Source organism: Wolffia australiana, chromosome 15 (assembly GCF_029677425.1).
Source record: "Wolffia australiana isolate 7733 chromosome 15, ASM2967742v1".
Taxonomy (NCBI): domain Eukaryota; kingdom Viridiplantae; phylum Streptophyta; class Magnoliopsida; order Alismatales; family Araceae; genus Wolffia; species Wolffia australiana.
The window spans coordinates 5,193,445-5,215,166 of NC_135849.1; the positions used below are offsets into that span (position 1 = coordinate 5,193,445).

General features: G+C 42.4%; 2 protein-coding genes and 1 pseudogene across 5 annotated transcripts; 2 read left to right on the forward strand and 1 right to left on the reverse strand.

The window, feature by feature from the left end:
• The first annotated feature begins 339 nt into the window (after positions 1–339).
• LOC144713172 (transcription factor MYB73 pseudogene) lies at positions 340–2,115 on the forward strand (annotated as a pseudogene).
• On the reverse strand, positions 1,050–6,973 carry HMA1 (heavy metal atpase 1). 4 transcript variants are annotated; one of them, XM_078587682.1, is made up of 12 exons: positions 6,118–6,973; positions 5,850–6,034; positions 5,433–5,579; positions 4,823–5,018; positions 4,461–4,573; positions 3,798–4,039; positions 2,981–3,086; positions 2,298–2,462; positions 1,803–2,019; positions 1,549–1,736; positions 1,381–1,467; positions 1,050–1,307 (listed from the first exon to the last, which is right to left on the reverse strand). In XM_078587682.1, exons 1-12 carry the CDS (start codon positions 6,815–6,817, stop codon positions 1,152–1,154), a joined length of 2,502 nt encoding a protein of 833 aa, XP_078443808.1. In that variant the 5' UTR covers positions 6,818–6,973; the 3' UTR covers positions 1,050–1,151. The 4 variants fall into 4 exon arrangements, with proteins under 4 accessions (XP_078443808.1, XP_078443806.1, XP_078443807.1 ...); XM_078587680.1 differs by having other exon boundaries at positions 1,050–1,467; XM_078587681.1 differs by having other exon boundaries at positions 1,549–2,019.
• A 6,189-nt stretch (positions 6,974–13,162) lies between these two features.
• On the forward strand, positions 13,163–21,393 carry LOC144713284 (MRG family protein). The gene is made up of 11 exons (XM_078587844.1): positions 13,163–13,393; positions 16,299–16,352; positions 16,475–16,488; positions 16,824–16,966; positions 17,366–17,401; positions 18,088–18,128; positions 18,566–18,667; positions 19,646–19,725; positions 19,961–20,130; positions 21,007–21,091; positions 21,158–21,393. Exons 1-11 carry the CDS (start codon positions 13,184–13,186, stop codon positions 21,213–21,215), a joined length of 993 nt encoding a protein of 330 aa, XP_078443970.1. The 5' UTR covers positions 13,163–13,183; the 3' UTR covers positions 21,216–21,393.
• The last annotated feature ends 329 nt before the right edge of the window (positions 21,394–21,722 follow it).

Here is a 21,722-nt window from a genome sequence, read left to right on the forward strand (position 1 = left end):
GGCCTCGACACGTGTTCTTTCTCTAACGCCGTGAAAACGACGTTACATAAATCGCCCGCTGTCCTCCGAACACGCGTCGGCCGCTGTTAAGGCGCCAGCTGGGAGATAACGGCTGGAAACGACCGCCGTTACGGTAACGGTCCACGTCATCTCACTCCGATTGGCTTGGTAATTTAAAAGGGATCGACGGCGGAGAAGCCGCCACGTCGTGGGATAGGAGCGGTTAGAGCCCGGCCAACGAACGCAGCCGGTTACCGAACCGGTTGTTGCCAGTTAACCGCGGGGCAGCGGTCCGGCTCGTGTATAAATAGGCCGCCAGTAACGGATTTTTTTCGATCGAGCGAGTTCTTCGATTTTGGGGTGGAGTTTCTTCTTCCGCAAGATTTTGATTTCTTCGTTTGGGGGAGATGCAGAAGGAAGGGGAGCGGATCAAGGGGCCGTGGAGCCCCGAGGAAGACGAAGCGCTGAAGAATCTCGTGCAGAGGAACGGAGCGAAGAACTGGTCGTTGATCAGCAAGCAGATATCCGGTAGATCGGGGAAATCGTGCCGATTGCGGTGGTGTAATCAGCTCTCGCCGGAGGTGGAGCACCGCCCGTTCACGGCCGAAGAGGACGAGAAGATCTTGCGCGCGCACGCAAGGTTTGGGAACAAATGGGCGACGATCGCGAGATTGCTCAGCGGGAGGACCGACAACGCGATTAAGAACCATTGGAATTCGTCGCTGAAGCGCAAGTACTCGCATTACCGCGGATTTTCCACGGAGGAGGATCCGATGTCGTCGGGGGAGCGGCGGACGAAGCGGCTGAGCCCTGGCAGCCCCGCCGGCTCCGAAGTCAGCCACCAGAGCGGCCACTCCGATCCGTCCACGTGGCTCACGCTCTCGCTCCCGGGATCCGATCGGACGCTCAGGGACGACACGGTCAGGGACGACGGAGACGGCGGGTGTCTGGAGCTGCTGCCGCCGTCCCCGGCTGTTCTTCCCGACGGCAGCGGCGGCGAGGAGATCCCTTCCTCGTTTCTCACCGCGATCGAGAGCATGATCAGGAAGGAAGTGGACAGTTACATGGCCTGCTTTCCTCGATCGCTAAATCTCAACGTCAGACAGATCTGAGAGAATTGATACAAGCGATTTCCTTCCCAACGTTGGTAATTACATGCTGGCAAGGGGGGCTGTGGCTGGTGGCCGGCGAAGGCGAAGACGAAGACGAAGCCTCTCCAGGAACGAGCCGACGTCGGCCGACGGATCGTTTAGCGCTCTGATGGAGTTGAGGCAGACTAGCAGAGTTCCACCCTCGTGCAGAAGAACCTGAGAAGATTTCATGGAGTTGAGGGAGGGTGGATTGATCCAGAATTGGGGGTTTGAGGGGCGATGGCGGTACCGTCAGCCACAGAGGGAGGACGCCGAGGACAGAGGCGGCGGCGGCGAGGACGATGCAGAAGAGGGCCAGTCCCACGCTCTGTTTCACCTGTGGGCGAGCGAAGGGGGAGGAAGTTGGCTGACCAAGGAATAAGATTTAGGGTTTGGGGTTTAGGGTTTTGGGGCAAACCAGTGCGGTGGTTTGCTTGGCCTTGGCCACGCAGAAGGGCACGCCGGAGAGGTTGTCCTGAAGCAGCAGCACGTCGGCTACTGCCACCGCCGTCGCGCTGGCCCGCTGCGCCAGCACCATGCCTACTGTTGCTGCTGCCAGCGCCGGCGCGTCGTTGATCCCATCCCCCACCATTATCAGCCCATTCCCTGCAACAGATGATGGTGATGGTGATGGTGATGGTGATGGTGATGGTGATGGAGATGGAGGAGAACCAGAGTCTCTGGAGACGGTCTTTATGTGGTTGAGTTTGTCGCCGGGCTGGAGGTTGGAGAAGGCTTCGTCAATGCCGACGGCAGCGGCGAGGCGGCGGGCGCTGAACTCGTGGTCGCCGGTGAGCATCATCACGCGGAGGTTGAGGTCCCGGCGCAGGGCGGAGACCACCTCCACCACCTCAACCCGGGGCTCGTCCTCAAAGTGAAAGAGCGTCACCTGGAACCAGAATTGTGAATTAAAAATGTATATATGATGCACAGCTAGAAAATTAGAAATCAAAGTTGTCATCTGTAGTTAAGATTTTTTCGACAATGGCCCATTGTTCTTAGAGCTATAACTGATAGCAAGGGTGCTACTTTTCCTAGGATTTGAACCCTAAACTACGTTCTGATGCCGTGTCAAGATTTCAATGCCATTGATTTACCCGAAAGCTTTATGAATCTGCGAAGATGGATATTTATTTGGAAAAAAGAATTAGAAGAAAATATGCAAACCTTTTGATCTATAGACAAGGCCGCTTGAACCAAGTCAGAGCCGTAGACAGAAGACTTGGCTGCCTCCTTGATTCGCTGTGATTCAGTATCCGATTGGCACAGAGAGGCTATGTATTCAACTGACCCGATCGATGCCCTCCGATGTATAGGTTCTTCAGTTTCAGACTGCGGCCCAAATTTAGATATATATTATTAAAACTATCAAAATAACCACAATTTGAAGAATAAAAATTGCCAGAAAAGAAACAAAAGCTATGCAAAAAAAGAAATGGAAACCCAGATCTAAACTTCGGCCCAAATTTATATGTTTTTAAAACAACTCTCTATCTCAAAATCACCCAAAACTATGTAAAAATAGAAAGGGAAACCCAGTTGAAAGACCTTAAAGAAATTTAGCAAAAGTTAGGTTTAATAACATTTCCTACTTCAGTTCCAGTATGCGACCCAAATATATGATTTAGAGGATAAACTCAATTTCAAAACAAAAACAAAAGAGAAGTGAACTAGAAAAAGGAACCCAGATGACAGGCCAAAAAGGAATTTGGCTAAAATTCGGATTTTATAAAACGAGAAATTTGCGAAAGTGGTATGGACTCCATTTTCCATTGTAAAATAAGAGCAGAAAAATAAACAGTGCGGTAAATTCCAATTTCCGGAGAGATAAATTACAAGAGAGATGTTACCGTGGCACAAGCCAGAGTAGCGAAAAGGCCTCGCCCAGGGAGGCATTCAAAACTCTCAATTGAGACTCTTGGAAGATTCTTTCCGACGCTGTGGGCGACGACTGCCCTGCACATCACAACGGAGAGAAGCTGGAATTTTCTAATAACCAGGATTTGATAGTAAAAAAAGTTGAACGAGCATTTTGCATAACCAAAATTTAATACAAGAAATTCAAAAAGTTTTAAAATTTTGAATAACCAACATTTTGAACATGGAAAATTTTCATAGGGTAGAGACGAGAATTAATTGATAATTTCTAAGAATTCAAAAAGGCGCATAACACATTTCAATGCTAGAGAATTCCGAGAATGAATTTAAAATGTCCTCTAACTTTTTTTAATTCTCAGCTTATTGAAGTCAGCTATGCAAAGCTAGATTTATGTCCAATCGGGAAATCTATGGCAGGCTGAGGAACTGTGGGCTCTCGGAATGTGGCTTTTTAAATTTTAATCAGAAAAAACTAATGTCCAATAAATCGGAAAATACAACATAAATAATATGATTAAAAACCCGTATGAGTTCATGTTATGCAGAGAAAGGGGGGAAATCACAGCCAAAAACTCTAGAAGAAGCACCAAACATTATTAACGCCTTAAACCTCCAGTTATTGAGATAACTAAGATAATTTTTTAAAGGTTAAACATGGTATCGATTGCTGTTCTTGAAGTAGCCTTAACGATGCAAAATATTACATCAATAGAACAAATTAATGCTGCATTGGCATAACTTTCATGATTAAAGTCGTCATGACGCTGAGAATCTGATGATTCTTTTTACCTCCCAATAGGATGAGTAGTTCCTTCTTCCATTGCTGCAGCCACCGCAAGAGCTTCCTTTTCACAGTCCGGAATGCAGCACGAAGAATCTGCGAAATCGCTTCCACTTCCAGAATGACCGTGAATGGGTTCAATTGCTTTGCACATAAGCTTCCCCGTGGTCAGCGTCCCTGTCTTGTCAAATGCTACGATGCCGCACGATGCAAGAGAATCTAAAACGTATCCACCCTTCAACAGTATGCCCTGCAATCAGAAAGCAAGAAACTCTTTAAGCTGTTCAGACCAAAAAAAGTAATATAATTTAATTTAAATTCGTGTATGTCTTGGGTTTGCAGACAATGATGAGTTCATCATCTTGGAGCGACGAAGACGAGTCGTCTGAGGACGAAATCTTCTTCCCCATCCAAGAAACAGTGAAAGACGATGATGACCACTTGTCATCGGACTTGGCAGCTTCAACAATGCCCGGACAAAGGAAGATGCAGATGATGAGGTCATTATCGTGATCAACATAACGATGAAGATAGAAAGATAAGAGTCATCATTGTCTTCGAATCCTCATTTGCAGTGACAGGGGATCCTATATATGTATAATCTAGATTTAAAGAAATTATGAATATGTATAATGAATATCCAGAAACGCGACCTTGTTAAGAGGGAATACCTTTCTAGCACATGCGCTAATTGCAGTTGCATAAGCCAAGGGGGCTACGGCAAGTGCGCAAGGTGAGGCTGCCACCATTAGTCCCAGAGCCCGGTAAATTGAACCTCTATTGACTGCACCATGAAACTCTGGTGTTAACTTTATACCATATTCCTTTAACAGTACATTATCCATACGAGCAAAATTTAGTATCCACGTTCCACTACTTTCGTCTAAAGCGCCTGATTACTATTCAGGAATACTATTCAAGATTCTCGTCGATTACAGACAATTAAGGACCATAGAAAAGGATAGAAATTATATGAAATAAAAATTCAGAAAATAATTTGACATGCCCAAGGAAAATTTTCTCAATGGGATACCTGGAGAGCCGATTAATGGCCATTTGAAAAGAAGAGGACCGAGGATTGCAACGGCAAGCGATAGAGCCATAACCAATTTACTGTAACGTTCCCCAAACTCGTCAAGCCATCGTTGTAATTTTGGTTTGTTCAGCTGCCCTTCTTCCGTCAACTGCATGATCTTGTTTAATGTTGAGTCTTCCCATGCCTTGGTTGCCTAAATCAAATGAGTCTCATCAGCAACCTATTGTTATAAAAGTAATTATGAGAAAATATTTTCTATCACTGGTTATCTTAAAGCCTCCTACACTCTGTAAGGATCCACAAGCCCGAGCAGAGTATTTCTTCTTTGTTATAATTCCCTTTAAATACTTCTTCATCATATCTCTCCCTCTCTAACCTTCCACAAATATTCCCGCATGATGAATTACCCGCGTCCCAATAATAATTAAACGGCCATCTATCCATCATCATTTCTCTTGGAGGTAAATAATCACTAGTGTGAAACTGAAGATACATAAATACCACCTTCTGCAATACTGAATTAAATAAAAATATGGAGATAAAGGGGGAAAATACATTGGGTGAAGGCAGGAAATACTGATTAATACATGGAAGTTATAAGTCTTACCTTCACAACCATCATTCCTTCCAAGTTTCTGGCGCCACCCGGGATTCTATCGCCAACTTTTCTTTCCAAAGGCTTTGCCTCTCCAGTGAGATGTTCAATGGTGACCGTCGAGGCCCCTCGATACACTTCAACATCCACCGGGACAGCCTACAAAATGACGATTGTTTTTTAAAACCATAAACGTCTTAAAAATAAAAAAATAAAAAGAATATACATACAACATCATACTTTCTAATCATATCTACAAAATAATAAAAAAGACATTTTTTAAAAGGTTCTACATGGAAAATACTTTCCAAAATTGGACCAGAGCTCATTCGACAGGTCACAATTTCAAAACTTTCATCAAGTGGAAAATATAAAGAAGGAGATAGAATAACAATGGTTTACGACACACAAAAGCAGTACAGAACTGACCTCACCAGCTCTAACCAGAAGAAAAGCGCCGACATCGATATCATGTACAGGAACCTTCCTATACTTCAGGTCAGAAAACTGAGGCTGATCCTCTCCATTTGTTTCCAAAACAAGCGCAAATTCAGGATGATTCTCTTTAAGCTCCTTAACATCAATCATAGAACGACTAGTAAAGTACTCCTCAGCTGCAAGCAACCAAGATAACAAACCCATCAACTATCAAAAAAAATTAGACAAACAAAAACCGATGAAGCGCATAAAAAAATACCTATATGGGCAAGATTGAACATTGCGAGGAGCAAGCCACCCTCCAACGCATTCCCCATGAACAGAGACGCGAAGGCAGCCAGAGCCATGAGCACATGAATGTTCACCCTTCCAGCAACGATATCAAGAAGAGAATCGTGGGCTGAAGAGATCCCAACCAACGGAAATGCAAGGAGAGAAGTAGCCTGCTGGAAGGGCTTCACAGCGACCTTGGGAAGAACATAAGGGGAAATCGAAGCCGCCAGAAGCAGAGCCATGGCGCTACAGCAGAGCTGTAAATTCTCCCTTAGAAAGTCCGCCAATTGCGCCCATCCCACTGCTCTGGTGAACTTCAGCACCGCCTCCTGCGAAGCGGTCAGTTCCCCTCCCCCTCCACAATGATGATGATGATGATGATGGTGAGCACAATTTGGACCATGTTCATGTTTATGTTCATGATCGCCATGGACGCACTGCGGGCGGCCGTTCTGCGACCGGCATCGGAAGGAGCTATCGCTGTCGCATTCGAGGATCCGGATCGGAGGCAGAGGCCAAGCGGAGTTGCCGATGAGCGAAATACGATCCGCGGTGCAAAGAATTCGTCGATTACGGAATTGAATTCTTCGCCTGGAAGAAGAACGAAGATGAATCGAGGAAAAACCGGAGATTCCGACGGAAATTCTCCGGCTTGCGCAAGCCATGGAGAATCGGCTGACCTCCATGCGGATCTACGGGGCAAAGATCGAACTCTACAGCGATGGCGAGAGGATCTAAACCTGTTCTTCTTCTTCTTCTTCTACTTGATCATCGATGGGGCCCTCTGGACGAGCTCCAGCCGTGGGAATGAGGCCACAATGGCGGGCACGCGCCACATTTTTTCACACCATGAGCTCATTATATTGACAGTCAAGTCCGGTCCCCTGCACCGCGGATAACTTTAACGCCCCCTCCACCCCTAACTAGTAGATTTTTCAAATGGCGATTTACCAACTCGTCATCGTCATCCCGTCCATCGTCGTCAGTAATCCGTCACATATGACGGATGAGTGATGACGGACTGGTTAATGATATAGAGCTGGACGGATGACGGATTGTCATCCGCCTGTTCAAAAAACGGCATCGGTCGTCCGGAGCGACGGATGGATGACTGAAAGGAGAGCTTTTAGTCATCCATCACTAGTCATTCGTCATCTGTGAGGGATGATACGTGACTGAAATGACAAACGGATGACAAAATGGACTGATGACTTATCGGCGGTGACGGAAATATTTATCCTTCTCTCTCTCTCTCTCTCTCTCTCTCTCTCTCTCTCTCTCTCTCTCTCTCTCTCTATATATATATATATATATATATATATATATATATATATCACTCCCTCTTCCTCTCTCTCGATCGCTCCCTCTCCTCCCTCTCTCTCTCTCGATCACTACCTCTTCCTCTATCTCGATCGCTCCCTCTTCCTCTCTCTCTCTCTCTATATATATATATATCACTCCCTCTTCCTCTCTCTCGATCGCTCCCTCTCCTCCCTCTCTCTCTCTCTCTCGATCACTCCCTCTCCTCTCTCTCGATCGCTCCCTCTCCTCCCTCTCTCTCTCTATCACTGTTAAGGAGTCAGCAGCAAGTGCGTCAACTCGCTCGAATCAGAGGCCGGCTGAATAGGGATTAATCAAGAATAGTTAGTAATCAAACAACGAAATATAATCGTTAGAGAACTAGTGGTCAGGATCCAATATAGGGTCAAAGATAGTTTAGGATTCAATATAGAAGGCCAGGATCAAACATAGAAACTTAGGATTAAATCGTAGATAGAGGGAACACGAGATCGACTCAACGGTCAAGATCAGTGCACCCACTCACATTATAACGGTCAGGATCTAATCCCCGCTATAACAAGAAAGACGGGTGCACCGATCAACGGTTACATTCGGTGCACCCACGTCAGTTACAACAGTCGAGATTAAAACGACCAATTCAAAAATATGAACGTTGTATCTGTTACAACGGTCATATGTTTATAACAGAAACTTACTATTTTATACTTACGATACTGCAACGTAAATATCAACCCATGTTATACAAAATTTTCTGAGGAATGAAAACGATCTAATCTCCATCTATCTTCTCAGTGTTCATCTTCTTCTTCCTCTTCTCTCCTTTCATTCCTACTTCCTCTCTCCAACCTCTCTCGAGAATTATTTACAATCACTCCCGCTTCCTCTCTCTCGATCGCTCCCTCTCTCTCTCTCGATCACTCCCTCTTCCTCTCTCTCTCTCTCTCTCTCGATCACTCCCTCTTCCTCTCTCTCTCTCTCGATCACTCCCTGTTTCTATCTCTCTCTCCCTCTTGTTGGAATCTAGCTCTCTCACTTCAGCAACTCGCATATAGAAAGGAAGGCCATGCACTCACTCGCTTGATCTCGCACAGATAAAAAAAATTTTAAGTTCTCACTCTCTTGATCTCACAAAGAGAAACAATATTTGAGTTCTCACTCTTTTGATCTCACAAAGAGAAACAAGAAGAAATAACACTTTGAGAGATGAAGGAACCTTAATGCGCACATCATACTACAACAATGAAAACTCCTACATATATATAGGCACTCCCCCATAACTGCCTATGGACTTAAACAAACCCTGACCACACACCTATCCATGTGCTTAGTCTTCAAAGACACCAGTCTTTAGCTCCTCAAAATCAGCCCTTGCCTCCACGTCTCCTTATGTCATGCTGACTTGGTTATTTTTTTACTTATTCAAAAATACCGACTCCCAAAATAACTGAGTCAAGATTAACTGTCCAACACCTCTTCCTCTCTCTCTCTCTCTCTCTCTCTCTCTCTCTCTCTCTCTCTCTCTCTCTCTCTCTCTCTCTCTACCGCTCCCTCTTCCTCTCTCTCTCGATCACTCCCTCTCCTCCCTCTCTTTGTCTATCACCCCTCGTCCTCTCTCTCTCTCGATCACTCCCTCTCCTTCTCCCTCTCTCTCTATATCTCTCTCTCCATCGCTCTCTCTCCTTCTCCCTCTCTCCCTCCCTCTCTATCTCGATCGATCAACAGCTCCCTCTCCCTTTCTTTCTTTTTCTCTTGATTGCTCCCACGCCTTATCCCTCTCTCCCTCTCCCTCTCTTTCTTTCTCTCAATCACTCCCTCTCCTTCCGTCTCTCTCTCTCTCTCTCTGCCCTCTCAGTCTACTTTGTCATCCATTGGTCCATTATCCGTTCCATTTTCTGTAGCGGATAAATAAAGGAACGAGACTGATGACGGACTTATGAAGATGACAAAACCTGGACGAATGATGAATCGGATGAACCAAAATGCCCCGGACAGATAACTGAATGGAAGTCTGTGCAGTCCCATTCCGTCCGCCCAAGATCTTCATTGATTTACGTCCAACAGTTCTAAATGAGGATGGCTGATGATGTTCAGGATGACGGAGATACAATATAGTATGTAATAAATAAAATAGACTGAGAATGTGGGATGATGACTGCCCATGGGGACTAAGGACAAAACTTATGTTCACTATGATGGGGATGTGGATTGTTGATGACGGTCCCCAACGACGAGGGTAAGACGTGTTAACGATGGGGATGATGACTACTGATGGTGTGGAAAATCTCATATACAATGGGGACGGCAAGCATTAATGATGCATAAGACAACACCATCAATGGGGATGGCTAACATGGACGATCGGGACGATGACCGTTGACGACACAGATGATGACTGCTGCCAAGACGACCACTGGCATGGATGCCGGCTCAATCTGAAGGAAAGTATGTGTAAGCTTTAGAAAATTATTATGAAGCTTTGATCGAAATTGATCCTTATGATCAAAGTTTTTTAGGCATTGTATGCACAAGTAATGGGGAGGATACAAAAGCTTTGGAATATGGGGACAATGATTGTTGATGACACCATTGACGACATCTGAGGGTGCGAGCTACAGGCTTAGATGACAGGAATGCCAACTGTGGATGACATGGGCGGTGACTATAGGTAATGGTGATGGAGGTGTGACAACGACAAAATGACGACCAATGATGACGGTTGATGTCAGCATGGAGGATAATGAAGATGACCAAAGATGATGGGGATGATGACAATTGAAGAATTGGATGATGATGACAATGATGGGGACAATGAACTGTCATGGGGAAGCCAACCCACAAGGATGAGACAACGACTGACGACAATATAAATGAAAACAATTGGGACAAGGACTAGGCGATGACCAACTATGATGTATACAACAATAACAATGTGGACGATGACTAATGACAACGGGATGATGACCAACAACAAAGAGACAACCACCTGGGGATGGGGACAGTGACCAATGATGTGGACGACAACTGCTTATGAAGGGGACTATGACCACCGTCATGGGGGACTATGGCCACTGACGAGGGGGACAACGACCATCAACAAGGAGGATGATGGCCACTGATGACAAAGATGAATACAATGAATGATGAGGACGGGGATTGTCATTGACAGAGATAATAATTGTTGTCGACGATGGGGATGATGACTGTCATGAACGAGGACAAGGAAGAAGACGAAGATGATAATTATATTTCTCTTGCGTGCTTTCTCTCTCTCTCTCTCTATCCTATTCTCTCCCTCATCCACTGTCTCTCTTTTCTCTCTCTCTATCTCTCTCTCTCTCTCTTCCTCTCACTGGCTCATCCCTCCATCTCTCTCTCAATATCATTTTCTCTCTATGTCTCGTGTGCACTCTTCTTGTTTACTCTCTCACACAATGTCTCTTTGTCTACCTCTCTCTTGTGCTCAATCACTTGCTCTCCATTTCTCATTCTCTCCTCCTCTCTATTTTCCTCTGTCACTCTAGTTATATGCTCACTCTTCTTGTTGACTGCTCGCTCTCCCCCTCTCTCACTTGTTCATATCTATCTTTCTCTCTATATATCTATCTTGCAGCTGCTCTTCTCGTTCACTTTCTTTGTTGCTCTCTCTCTACCTCTCTCTCACTATCGATAGCTAGCTCTACCTCTCTCTATCACTCTCACTTTACACGTCCCGCTCAGAAATTATCAAGGTATGGATATTAACTAAAGACTGCTTCAAACTCACATCCTATTTGAATCAAAACAAAGGCTTCGGATCCAAAGCCTATCTTGATCAATAGGAAATCCACGCAATAGGAAATCATTTAATAGAAATCCCACAAAAAAGACAGATACCTCAATTCCAGAATAATAAAACGAAGAAGCTAAACCATGAATATAAACATACCAATCAGCATCCACTCAATACATCATCAAATAAGAAATGAACACATACCCTACTTAAAGAAATGCGTACCTCTCTCACAGTTGGTCACTCTCTCTCTACCTCTCTTTCATTATCTATCTCTGTCTCGCACATGTTTGAAACTAAGACTCACCATCGCCTCGCTTAGTGTTCGCATGTTCCGATACCAACATCGGGTTACGGTATCGGGACGAATGTTGAATCGGATATCAGAAATCACATTTCAGATATCCGTTTTTACCGATATCCTGATATTGGATAACGATGTCGGATATCGGTTGCTACAATACTGATAGCCGATATCGTTATCAGTCTCGATGTTGTCATCCGCCTCCGTCTCTCGGAAAGGCTGACGATATCGGATATTGGAGTTGGAGATTGGATTTCGATATACAACATGGAATGGTTGTAAAAATACATTTATTTGTGGAAGTTGTCATCATGCCATGGTTTGGAGAGGAAATCCTTTGGCCAGCAGGTAAGTAGAGAATTTGTTAAATATATTATTACCTCGTTTAATACTAATGCTTCAAAATTTTCGTTTTCTTTCAAATCGGATTATTGGACTCGGTGTTTGACTCTGAATCCTATTATCCCATATGGAAGAAAATGAAAAATTTTAAGCGTATATATTAAACAAGGATATAATTTTCCTTAAAGATTTGGATGTGGTTAACATCTAACAATGTTATCCAGATGTCGGTTCCGAGAATCTGATGGCTCAAATGCGATCAGTTGCTTGAATTATTATCATGGTTATATTAGTATCTCAAAATTTTCCTGCATGATAATTCTATGTATAGAAATTTTACAAAATTTGAAATTTAGAAAATATTTTTCTCATTTTAATTTGAACTATAGTAGAAACATTGCGAATTACATAACACTGCATTTAGAAGATTTCAATGGGATTTAATACCTCCTATGATATATCCAGATATGCGAACAATTGTGAGAGATAAAGAGCAATTGTGAGAGAGGTACGCATTTCTTTAAGTAGGGTACGTGTTCATTTCTTATTTGATGATGTATTGAGTTGGTGCCGATTGGTCTGTTTATACTCATGGTCTAGTTTTTCCTTTTCTTATTCTGCCTCGTCCTTACGTTTTAGATGTCCATCCTGATATCCGTTTTATACATGAAGGTTGATAACCGTTCGATATCCGATATCCGGTATCAGAAACCATCCTGATTTTTCCAGATATCGGATATCGGTTGTCCGATATCGGATATCAGACAGATATTGGACAGCCGTTGACTAGCCTCGCTACAACCCTCCGTCATCATCATCGATGTGGACGATGGTGAGGGCACTGTCCGTCATCGCCCTCGTCATAGGCGAAAGACGTAGACGGATGACAGACGAATGATGACTGCTAATGGGAGAGCGGTTGACGGCTACGTTGACGGGCTTACCATTGACACTTCTCAAGAGATGAATTGTATCTTTTTCTCTAAATTCTTAGTCATAAAAATTGCCCTCACCGTCAACGCAGACGTCCAACTCGTTGACGATGACGAAGACCAACAGTATTTAAATCCACTGACGTGAGTTGACGTTGACATCAAATTAACGTCATCCGGTAACTGACAGAAGTGTCGTTCTTTCCGTCCGTCCGTCGTCGTAATCCGATGTCCCGCGGTTGAAGTTAAGGCCAACCACTGCGCTCGCACTTTTTTGAATTGATTTAAAAAGCGGAGTAGGATAAGAGGCAGCTGGGGAGAAAGTGGGGGTTCAAGATAAGCCGTGAAGGTTATATAAAGGGCAGTGTTTTTGAATAGACGGGGGGGGGGGGGGGGGGAGGAGATGGGAAGCTCGAAGGAGATGGGAGATGGCGAAGAGGGAGGAAAGGCGGGAAAGGGGGAGAGCGCTGGCGATGGAGGAGAGGGCAACGTGGCCGCTGCTTCTTCTCCGGGGAATCCTTCGGCGGGGTCGGATTCGAAGCCCAGACGAGCTGAATACGAAGAGGGAGAGAAGGTTCTCGCATTTCACGGACCGCGGATCTACGAGTCTAAGGTCAGCGCGTGATTGGAGTTTGTTTCGTCGGATGATGAAAATTTTTGCAGTTTTTTTTCGTTTTGGTTGTGAATCTTCGTGTTTCGGGATCATTTGAAGTAGCTCTGGGGATGTTTCGTAGGACTTTGTGTCGTTTTGGTCTTTAGTTTTTGTTATTGGTTTTTTTGAGGTAATGGTGGGTGAAGGGCACTACTGCGAGAGATATGGATTTAACTAAGACGCAGAGGTAGGATAGGCGGCCGTTGGAGAGATCTCTATTGCGGAATTCTGTCAAATAACGTTGGCAAAGCTAACTTGGAGTCCGAAGCTGTGTGTTGAACAACTCTTTGAACAACGTGTGCCCGATTTTTTTTTTTTAAATTTACTGTTTAAACTGGGTAAAAACGTATCAGATTGAATCGACGTCGTGAGGCATTTTTAAAGGTGTCTCTTCCTCTCTCTCGATCCTGGCAACCCATTCTTGAAGATTTTTCGCTAAGATATGATCGTTAAAGAATTAGTGTAATAGAGGCCTTAATATGTCTCTACCTAAGACATGACTCTTGAAAGTAATAAAGCAAACTGTTGACGATAGTCTGAGAGAAGAAAAAAAATGCATTCCAGCAGTGGCAGTACTGGCCCGGATCGGTGACTGTCCACATTCTACGACTGGGCCCTCGAATTGGATCATCTCACACGCACAATTGAGCCTTGCACAGGAAGTATCTCCTGTAGGGTTTTCCGGCCCGATCCAGTCCTGGTTTCTAGCAATGACCTAAGCCTTACCCAAAGTTCAGTCCAGTTCTGGTTCGGTCTTATTCAGTCCCTGTCAGGTCTTTGTCTGGACAGGTTGACTCGTTAATGTCAAAGTCAAGGTAGAAAAGTATGGTTATGTTGAGTTAAACATAACCAGCTTTAGAACTGCCGGAAACAAATGCCCCTTTGCCTCTCTTCCCTTCTTTACCCCCCACAACCCCCCCTCTCTGGGTCTTTCTCCCTCCACATCTCTCTTTCTTCATGGAGAACTGTCGGGGTGAATAGAGAAAGTTCGATGGAGGTAAAAGTTGGGATGGGTTCTTGCAGCCCGCCTTCAAAGAAGAGCTGCTCTTCATCAAGTGGGTGCCCATGTATACAATCAATATGCCCCAGCTATGATGAGCTCAATAGAGACCTCTTTGGCGAGTTGGGTTTAATATTTTTTAAAATTTTACTAAAAATATTAAATAAGTATTTAATAGTTTACTTCCAGTTCCGGTCTAGTTTGGCCCTTGGACCTAAACCTGCCGACCAACTGGTCAGCCCTAAAATGGCAGATATACTGTCCCAGTTCGGTCTGGTCTGACCAGTCCTCATTCCTTAATGTCCAACCCTAATCTCCTGTACTGGTCGTCACTCCACACTCTCGTGTCTACTTTTTCTTCCTTCCCTCTAGCAGGATCAGCCCAGACGACTTCATCTTCTAGCTTGCTCCTCATGGAGGGCTACATGTATTAATAGAGCACTAATCTATGGATGGAAGACAGAAATGGCCCTGGGGAAGGGGTCCGGGATTGTACAAAATGTACTTAAGTGCAGTGTAGGTATCCATACGTCTGAAAATTTATCCCTCTAATTTCCCCATTGCCCTCTGTCAAATTTTAAACTTGATCTTGTGGGGGGGAATTTTCATAACGAAAGAGTTTCAGGAAAGATAATGTGCCTTGCATAACTACACTGGCTACTGAGCGAACATAATTAAATTATTTCTGTGTGGTGTGGAACCATTGGTCGTTCAAATAAGGGGACTAACTCGCTGCTGTGTGTTGAGCTGTTTCAAGGGAGACTATTAGCTGATCTTGGATGATCCCTGCGGTTGATAATTAAAATTTATGGTTTGATTTTGTACGGCATCAGGTGCTCAATCATCTACTCCCTCCAATTCTTCATAGAGTGTTTTATACAAAAAATTGACCTCCCATTTGCTAATTGAAGGCTATCCTATTCGATATAAACGTGTAGTAGCTGGATAAGTACTAGCAGTGATACAATCAGCTGTGGTGATACAAGCAGCTGCGGGTTTTACTGTTGCATGATGTAAAATCCCAAGGCCAAGGCCCTGGCCAGCCTTTTAGGCCCTTCATGTACTTATCGATTATACTTTTATCTCACTGGGAAGGTCACCGACTTTGTGTGATCTCCCCTATCCTTATTTCAAAAAAGAAGTAGCTGGATAAGTACTGAAAAAGAAGCAGTACTGTCTTATTAGTGACACATAAATGGGCTTCTACATCTGGGGTTCCAATGTATTTCTGCAGAATGATGATTGTATTCTGCAGGCTAAATCAAACCTCTCTATTCTAGGATTCATGTTCTTGCGGATCACTCTGACAACTGATGTCGTAGAATGGAACTTTTCCTATCTCTATCGAATGGGCTTCTTTTCTTTTTTCATCAGTGAGGTGGAAAAGAAATCAAGTAAAAACACCCGTCTTGAAATATGCCTTCTAACGAGTGTTTATCTGGCATGAAGCCCGAGAATCTCCGTCAACTCAAACTAAGGATGCTGCGAGTAGTTAATTTGAAAGGTGTAACCGCCCTGCGACTTCATTGTAATCCATTTGTGTAAGTGGTGACCGATATTTTAAGTTGCCCTTCTTTGAGAAAATGAGACATTGTCTCCTTTTTTCATTTATTTGGGTTGACAACCCATCGTAACCTCCTCTCTTCACTGAAATGGAATGAAGAATTGGATGCACTTCCGTCAATATATGCTTTTTATTCAACATTACTTTTGTTTAATGTAAATTTGTTTTCTTTGTCTACGAGTCTAGATTGTTGTTGCATTGAAAGACCGGGGTTCTTGTGATTATGCACATCCTTATCTTATTATCGTTAATCTTCCGATGGAAGCTTTGACCAGCTGCAGATTCCAATGTAAATATTTTAGGTTCAAAAGGTGGAGTACCGTGATAAGGAATGGAAATACTATGTCCACTATCTTGTAAGCTTCTTATCTCTTTCTTCACCTCCTTCATTTTTTATTATACCTTAGATCGTCATTCACTATATTAAAATGCCGCGATCATTGCTAATTTTTGTTGTTTTCTCTTGTATTTTTTTCAGGGTTGGAACAAAAGGTATGTTTGAAACTTGCAAAATTTCTGAGTTCTCTTTGGTAACTGCTCGTTTTACATTTAAACAAATTTTATGAAAAAGTGGGGCAGGTTTGTAGCGTAGTAATATGAAAAAAAAACTGTTCAGAAAATTTTCCCTCTGGATGTGCGGTGATCTGAATGAGACTCTTGGAACCGAAGAAAATACCCACTATATTCAACCAAGAACCCCTGATCCGTTTTCTATTTCTATGAAACCAGAATTGGGGGTGTAACATCAAGAGTCTCTTTTTCTCTTTGATAGATCAATTTTTCATTTTCAATTGATCAGTTTTCATCGACCAAACCTCTTGTGACAGCTGGGATGAGTGGGTAGAAAGCCGCAGGCTGTTGAAGTTTACTGAAGAAAACGTTGAAAAACAAAAGATACTAAATAAGAACGGTAGAGCAAAGAGCATGAAGTCATTTCGTTCTACACAAAGCAAACCCAAGGCATCAAATGGTTTGTCCTTTAAACAATTTTCTCCTTCTGTTTAGTTAATTTTTCGAATTTACTGCAGTTGCATGTTTTTGAAAGTTTTGTCCCAATTCTATGAAATCATCTAGCAGATCCTCAGTAGCTATTTTTTAAAGTAATTCTGAGACAACTCCATCATGGTTTGCTGGGAAATACGATTTTAAAGTAGATTTACTGCAATTCTGTTATTTTTGGACTTGATCTCATCAAAATTTAGTGTTCTCTTCGTGGTGCTACTCAAATGGTCACCTTGTGATAACCTGTTTATGTTATTCAATCTTGCTGTCCTGCATGCTTTTGTTACGGTACGATGCAAAAAGCTGTGTTAAGATGAAATTGAAATTGCTTATTTTAATCTTTATCTTCATGCTGATTCGTATACAGAGCCGAAGCCAGAGAAGGAAGATCCAAAAACTAATTGTAAGTTTTAATGTCCTTCAAATCATTTTATTTATTTTAAAAAATGGCTTCAAATTTTCATATCTTTGCTCCACTTCGCGTATTATCTTGATCTTTGAATATACGTCCTAGACCAAACTTCAGATTCTCGGATCAAAAAGACTTTTCAATAGTCAACATGCCACTTCTATTTTTTATTAGTGTGATTTCTGTCAACTTCAACCAGTATTATGATTTTTTTATGTTCATGGGTTGGGGGACATGCATAATCGGTAGAGCTACGAGATATAACCATGCGTTGTCAATAAATCATCTGTTAGAATGACTGATGTTTGTCAGTACTTTCAGAACATTGCTCACAGTATAAATTATCATCTAATTACAATAAACAATGAAATAACCGATTATTTTTAATCATATCTGGCCTGTTTGTAGTTGGAGTACAACCTAGATCTACCTGTCACCTTCCTCTAGCGAATTATAGATGATGTCTGAATTGAAGCGTTAAATGAAGTTTACTCTGTTACTTTTTAAAAATGTTTTTTATGTTACCAACCCGGTGACATACGTTACAAACCTCGAAGTACTCATCGTTTTGGAGTTTGCAAAATTAGATTTGGAAATTTTTACTTGTTTAGCATTTTACATTTTACCATATTTAACCTGCGACGAAGATTAACCGCCTCTGTAATTCTCTTTTTATGCAGCATCCAGAGGCAAAAAGCGCAAGGGAAACACCGATGTAGAGGTATTTACCCTGATGTGCTGTTCATTTTTTTATCCATTTTGTTTGATCGAATTTGAACCTGAGATTTCAAATTTGTGTCGTCTATTTTGGATCCCATTATTCATACTTTTCATTTCTTTCAAAAAAAAATTATTCATACTTTTCATAATCAATCATTTTCTCCTTTATTTATGCTAAATCATTTTAAACGCATGAATTGATCCTCTGTTCTCGTGTATCGGGAAAAAAGTTAAAGAATGATTTGAATCCCTAGTTGCAGTGCATTCATCAACCTGAATTTCAACGTTCGAGGACAAAGCATGACAGCTATAATACTTTCCATTCAATATTTTGTCTCTTTTTGCATTAAGTACCTAGATCCTTTTCTTATCCTTCCTTGTCTAGAAGACTATTTAATATCGCCGTAAATCACCTAATTTCTGATAAGTTTGTTTCAGGAGGATGGCAAGCCCTCTGAGAAACTTGTGACGATACAATTGCCATTAGCTTTGAAAAAGCAGTTAATTGATGACTGGGACTACGTCACACAACAGAAAAAGGTCAATGGGCATAATTCGTGTTCACGAGGAAATCATATTTCCCTCTTCATTTTTATTTATTTTAACTTGTTTCTCTTTAACATTATTTTTTATCTATACTTTTTTCCGCTCTATTTTGGAGAGAGGAAAGCCTGAAGTTTGCATCTATTTGATTCTGGCAAAAGCTTACCTATTTCCCGCTTTTTGGTGTGGACGTTATTTTTGATGCTTTACAGTTATGGCGCTATGAGCTTAGCATCATGTGCTAAACGAAGTTTGAGGCAAATTTAGACATACTTAACCGCTGTAACTTCGTCTTGCGCTGCTGTTACTCCGGCCCAATATTTATTTTGCACACTCCGAATGAAAAACTGAGCTGTAGTTTTCTATCTTCTTGGGTCCCTGCTCTCTTTCTTGATCCTGTCCCTTAGTGTCTCCCACAGGAATGGATGCATATTCACAGTTAGAACTTCAATTACATCAATAGTTTTCTTAATTGAAATTTTTATTTTGACTGGACTTTGGTAACTGACCTTATTTGTTGTCACTCACTAGGTGGTCTTCTTCGTCAACATTTTTTTTTTGAAGAAGATAAGGAAGACCACCGGAATGGTGGTCCACCTGATGCTATTAAATTATAAAGCTGTGTCCAATCCATATAAAAAAAGACCAAAATGGTCTGCTGTTCACCTCCCTCCAAACTAAAAAAGTATACGCACCCTAATGTCTTGAATGTCATTCTCCACAGAAGCCGTCTTCCCTTTTTCATCAACATGCATCAGGTTAATGGAAATTCGATTCTATTTCACTTTATAAACATTCCAAAGAACAGAAGATTTTCGCTGAACGCACTTTTTTAACGTGAGTTTTATGTGAAATTTCATGTTATTTTATTGCCTGCCAATTTAATAGCAACTTCGTGTTTTTTGGTCAGAATCGCTTTGACGTTAATTGTTAATTTGCCAGGGTGAATAATTTTGGCTAATTTTTTCTCTGCAGCTTGTTAAACTTCCTCGGAGTCCCAACGTCGATGATATATTAAAAAAATATCTCGAGCACCGGGCTAAGAAAGATGGAATGTGAGTGTTCCTTCATTCTTCTGTTATTTTTTTGATTTCATTCTTGTCCCATGAACGATGTTAAAAGTACTGGGTCCCTGCAATACGAGCTCTTTATTTTTCCTCATTACTGATCCTTGTTCTTCAATTACTAATATTATTAGTTGCTCTTATTATGTAATGTTAGAAGATCTAAGTTCAGAGTTCAATGAGCGCGTTAATGGACAACATGTATTGAATACTTTTATGACTTCAGGATTGCTGATTCTGTGGGGGAGATTTTGAAGGGCATCCGTTGCTACTTTGACAAGGCCTTGTTTGCCATGCTGCTTTACAAAAATGAGCGAGAACAATACAATGATGCTATCAAAGAACAAGTATCCCCCTCGTCCATCTACGGCGCTGAACATTTACTTCGCCTCTTTGGTACACCTCTCTCTCTCTCTATTTATATACAAATTTAAGAAAAAAAGTTAGATTTCTTTTTGAAAAAAGAAATATAGATAAAAGGATAAAGATCTCTCTTGCTATCCCTATCTTTTTCATATCTCCATCTCTCTATCTCTTGCTATCTATCGATTTCTGTACATATTATATTTGTGTATTCTTATGTGTGCATATACATATATACCTACTTATATATATTAGTTGTATATATAGTTCCGGATTGTCCCGGACGTGGACGATGGACGGAACGGGACGAATTTCGTCCAGAGTTCAGGGACGAAGGACGGGACGGTTTTTCATCCAATGATAAAAAACCGTCCCGTCCAATCATACCGGGACGGTTTTTTGTCCAGTCCAGTCCTCCCGGGACGGATTTTCGTCCCAGCCCTCGTCCCAGACGAAAAAAAACCCATTTTATATTTTTAATATATTAATATAGTTTTTTTCAAGTTTTTTAGGGAATTACGGAGGAGAGAGAATGCAAAGGGACATATTTACAATTATTTCTAAGCGGCGTCTATCTGCACGCACGTAAAAATACAGGGACTTTGATGCAAATTGTCATAACGAGGCCACGTGGCAACATCCAACCGTCGAATGTGAATCCGACAGTTTTCCGTCCAGATTTGTCCGTCCATCGTCCGAGACCTCCGGACGGACGGTTTTTTCATCCCATGGGACGAAAACTGTCCCGTCCAATGGCCTCCGGGACGAATTTTCGTCCCAAACTCCGTATCCTCGGACGGGACTATTTTTTCGTCCCGGAACCAAAAAATCGTCTCGTCCGCGTCCCTGCACTATAGTTGTATATCTACCCGTCTACCTTTGTTCTGATTTTTTGTGTGTGACGGACAGTGAAGCTGCCGGAGCTGCTGACTTATGTCCGCATGGAGGACGAGGCTCTCTCAAAGATGCAGCAGAGATTATCTGAGTTTCTCAAGTGCGTAAACTCTCCCTCTTCTCTTAGTATTTACAACAAACAGAAGCTAAATAAGGATTTAATCAGGTTTCTGCAGAAAAATCAGAGCTCTTTCTTCCTCTCAGCATATGAGCCAGCCAAGTAAGAACCCTTATTTTCTTCTTCTTAATCTTCTTTTGTATTGTGCCATGTAAATCTAAGGAAGAGCTCTCGCTTTCACGCAAGCTTCTTTGAAAGAGATCAAAGGAGAGATAGATAGATGCATCTGTAGAAATCTATTTACTTTTCGTACAACTCAGCCGTGTAAGAAGCACCTTCACGCCCGTTCTTTCGTGCAAAATCAAAGCTCCTTCGTCGCAGCATAAGAGCCAGCCAATTTAGAACTGTCTCCTCCTTCCTTGCCAAGATAATGAATTTCTTAGAAGATATGGAGTGAGAAAGTTGCAAAAAATAAAATATTTTTGTCTGTCTGGACAAAATATATTTTACTTGCCAAGAAGAGATTGAAAAAGACGTCTCATTCGGGTTTTTATGGAGAAATCCTCTCCTTCCTTTATGAAGGGAAGGAAGAGCTCTTTTTTTCATGCTGAGTTTCTGAGAAGAGATTGAGAGAGATTTTAGAAAACATGATTTATGTGGTTTCTTCACATAA

Coding starts and splice junctions, on each gene's coding strand:
- HMA1 (XM_078587679.1), bottom strand. CDS start 6,817: ATGGAGGTCAGCCGATTCTCCATGGCTTGCGCAAGCCGGAGAATTTCC. Junction 5,580..5,849: donor TTCTGGTTAGAGCTGGTGAG/GTCAGTTCTGTA, acceptor GTCATTTTGTAG/GCTGTCCCGGTGGATGTTGA. Junction 5,019..5,432: donor AAGGAATGATGGTTGTGAAG/GTAAGACTTATA, acceptor CATTTGATTTAG/GCAACCAAGGCATGGGAAGA.
- LOC144713284 (XM_078587844.1), top strand. CDS start 13,184: ATGGGAAGCTCGAAGGAGATGGGAGATGGCGAAGAGGGAGGAAAGGCG. Junction 16,967..17,365: donor CAAACCCAAGGCATCAAATG/GTTTGTCCTTTA, acceptor ATTCGTATACAG/AGCCGAAGCCAGAGAAGGAA. Junction 17,402..18,087: donor GGAAGATCCAAAAACTAATT/GTAAGTTTTAAT, acceptor CTTTTTATGCAG/CATCCAGAGGCAAAAAGCGC.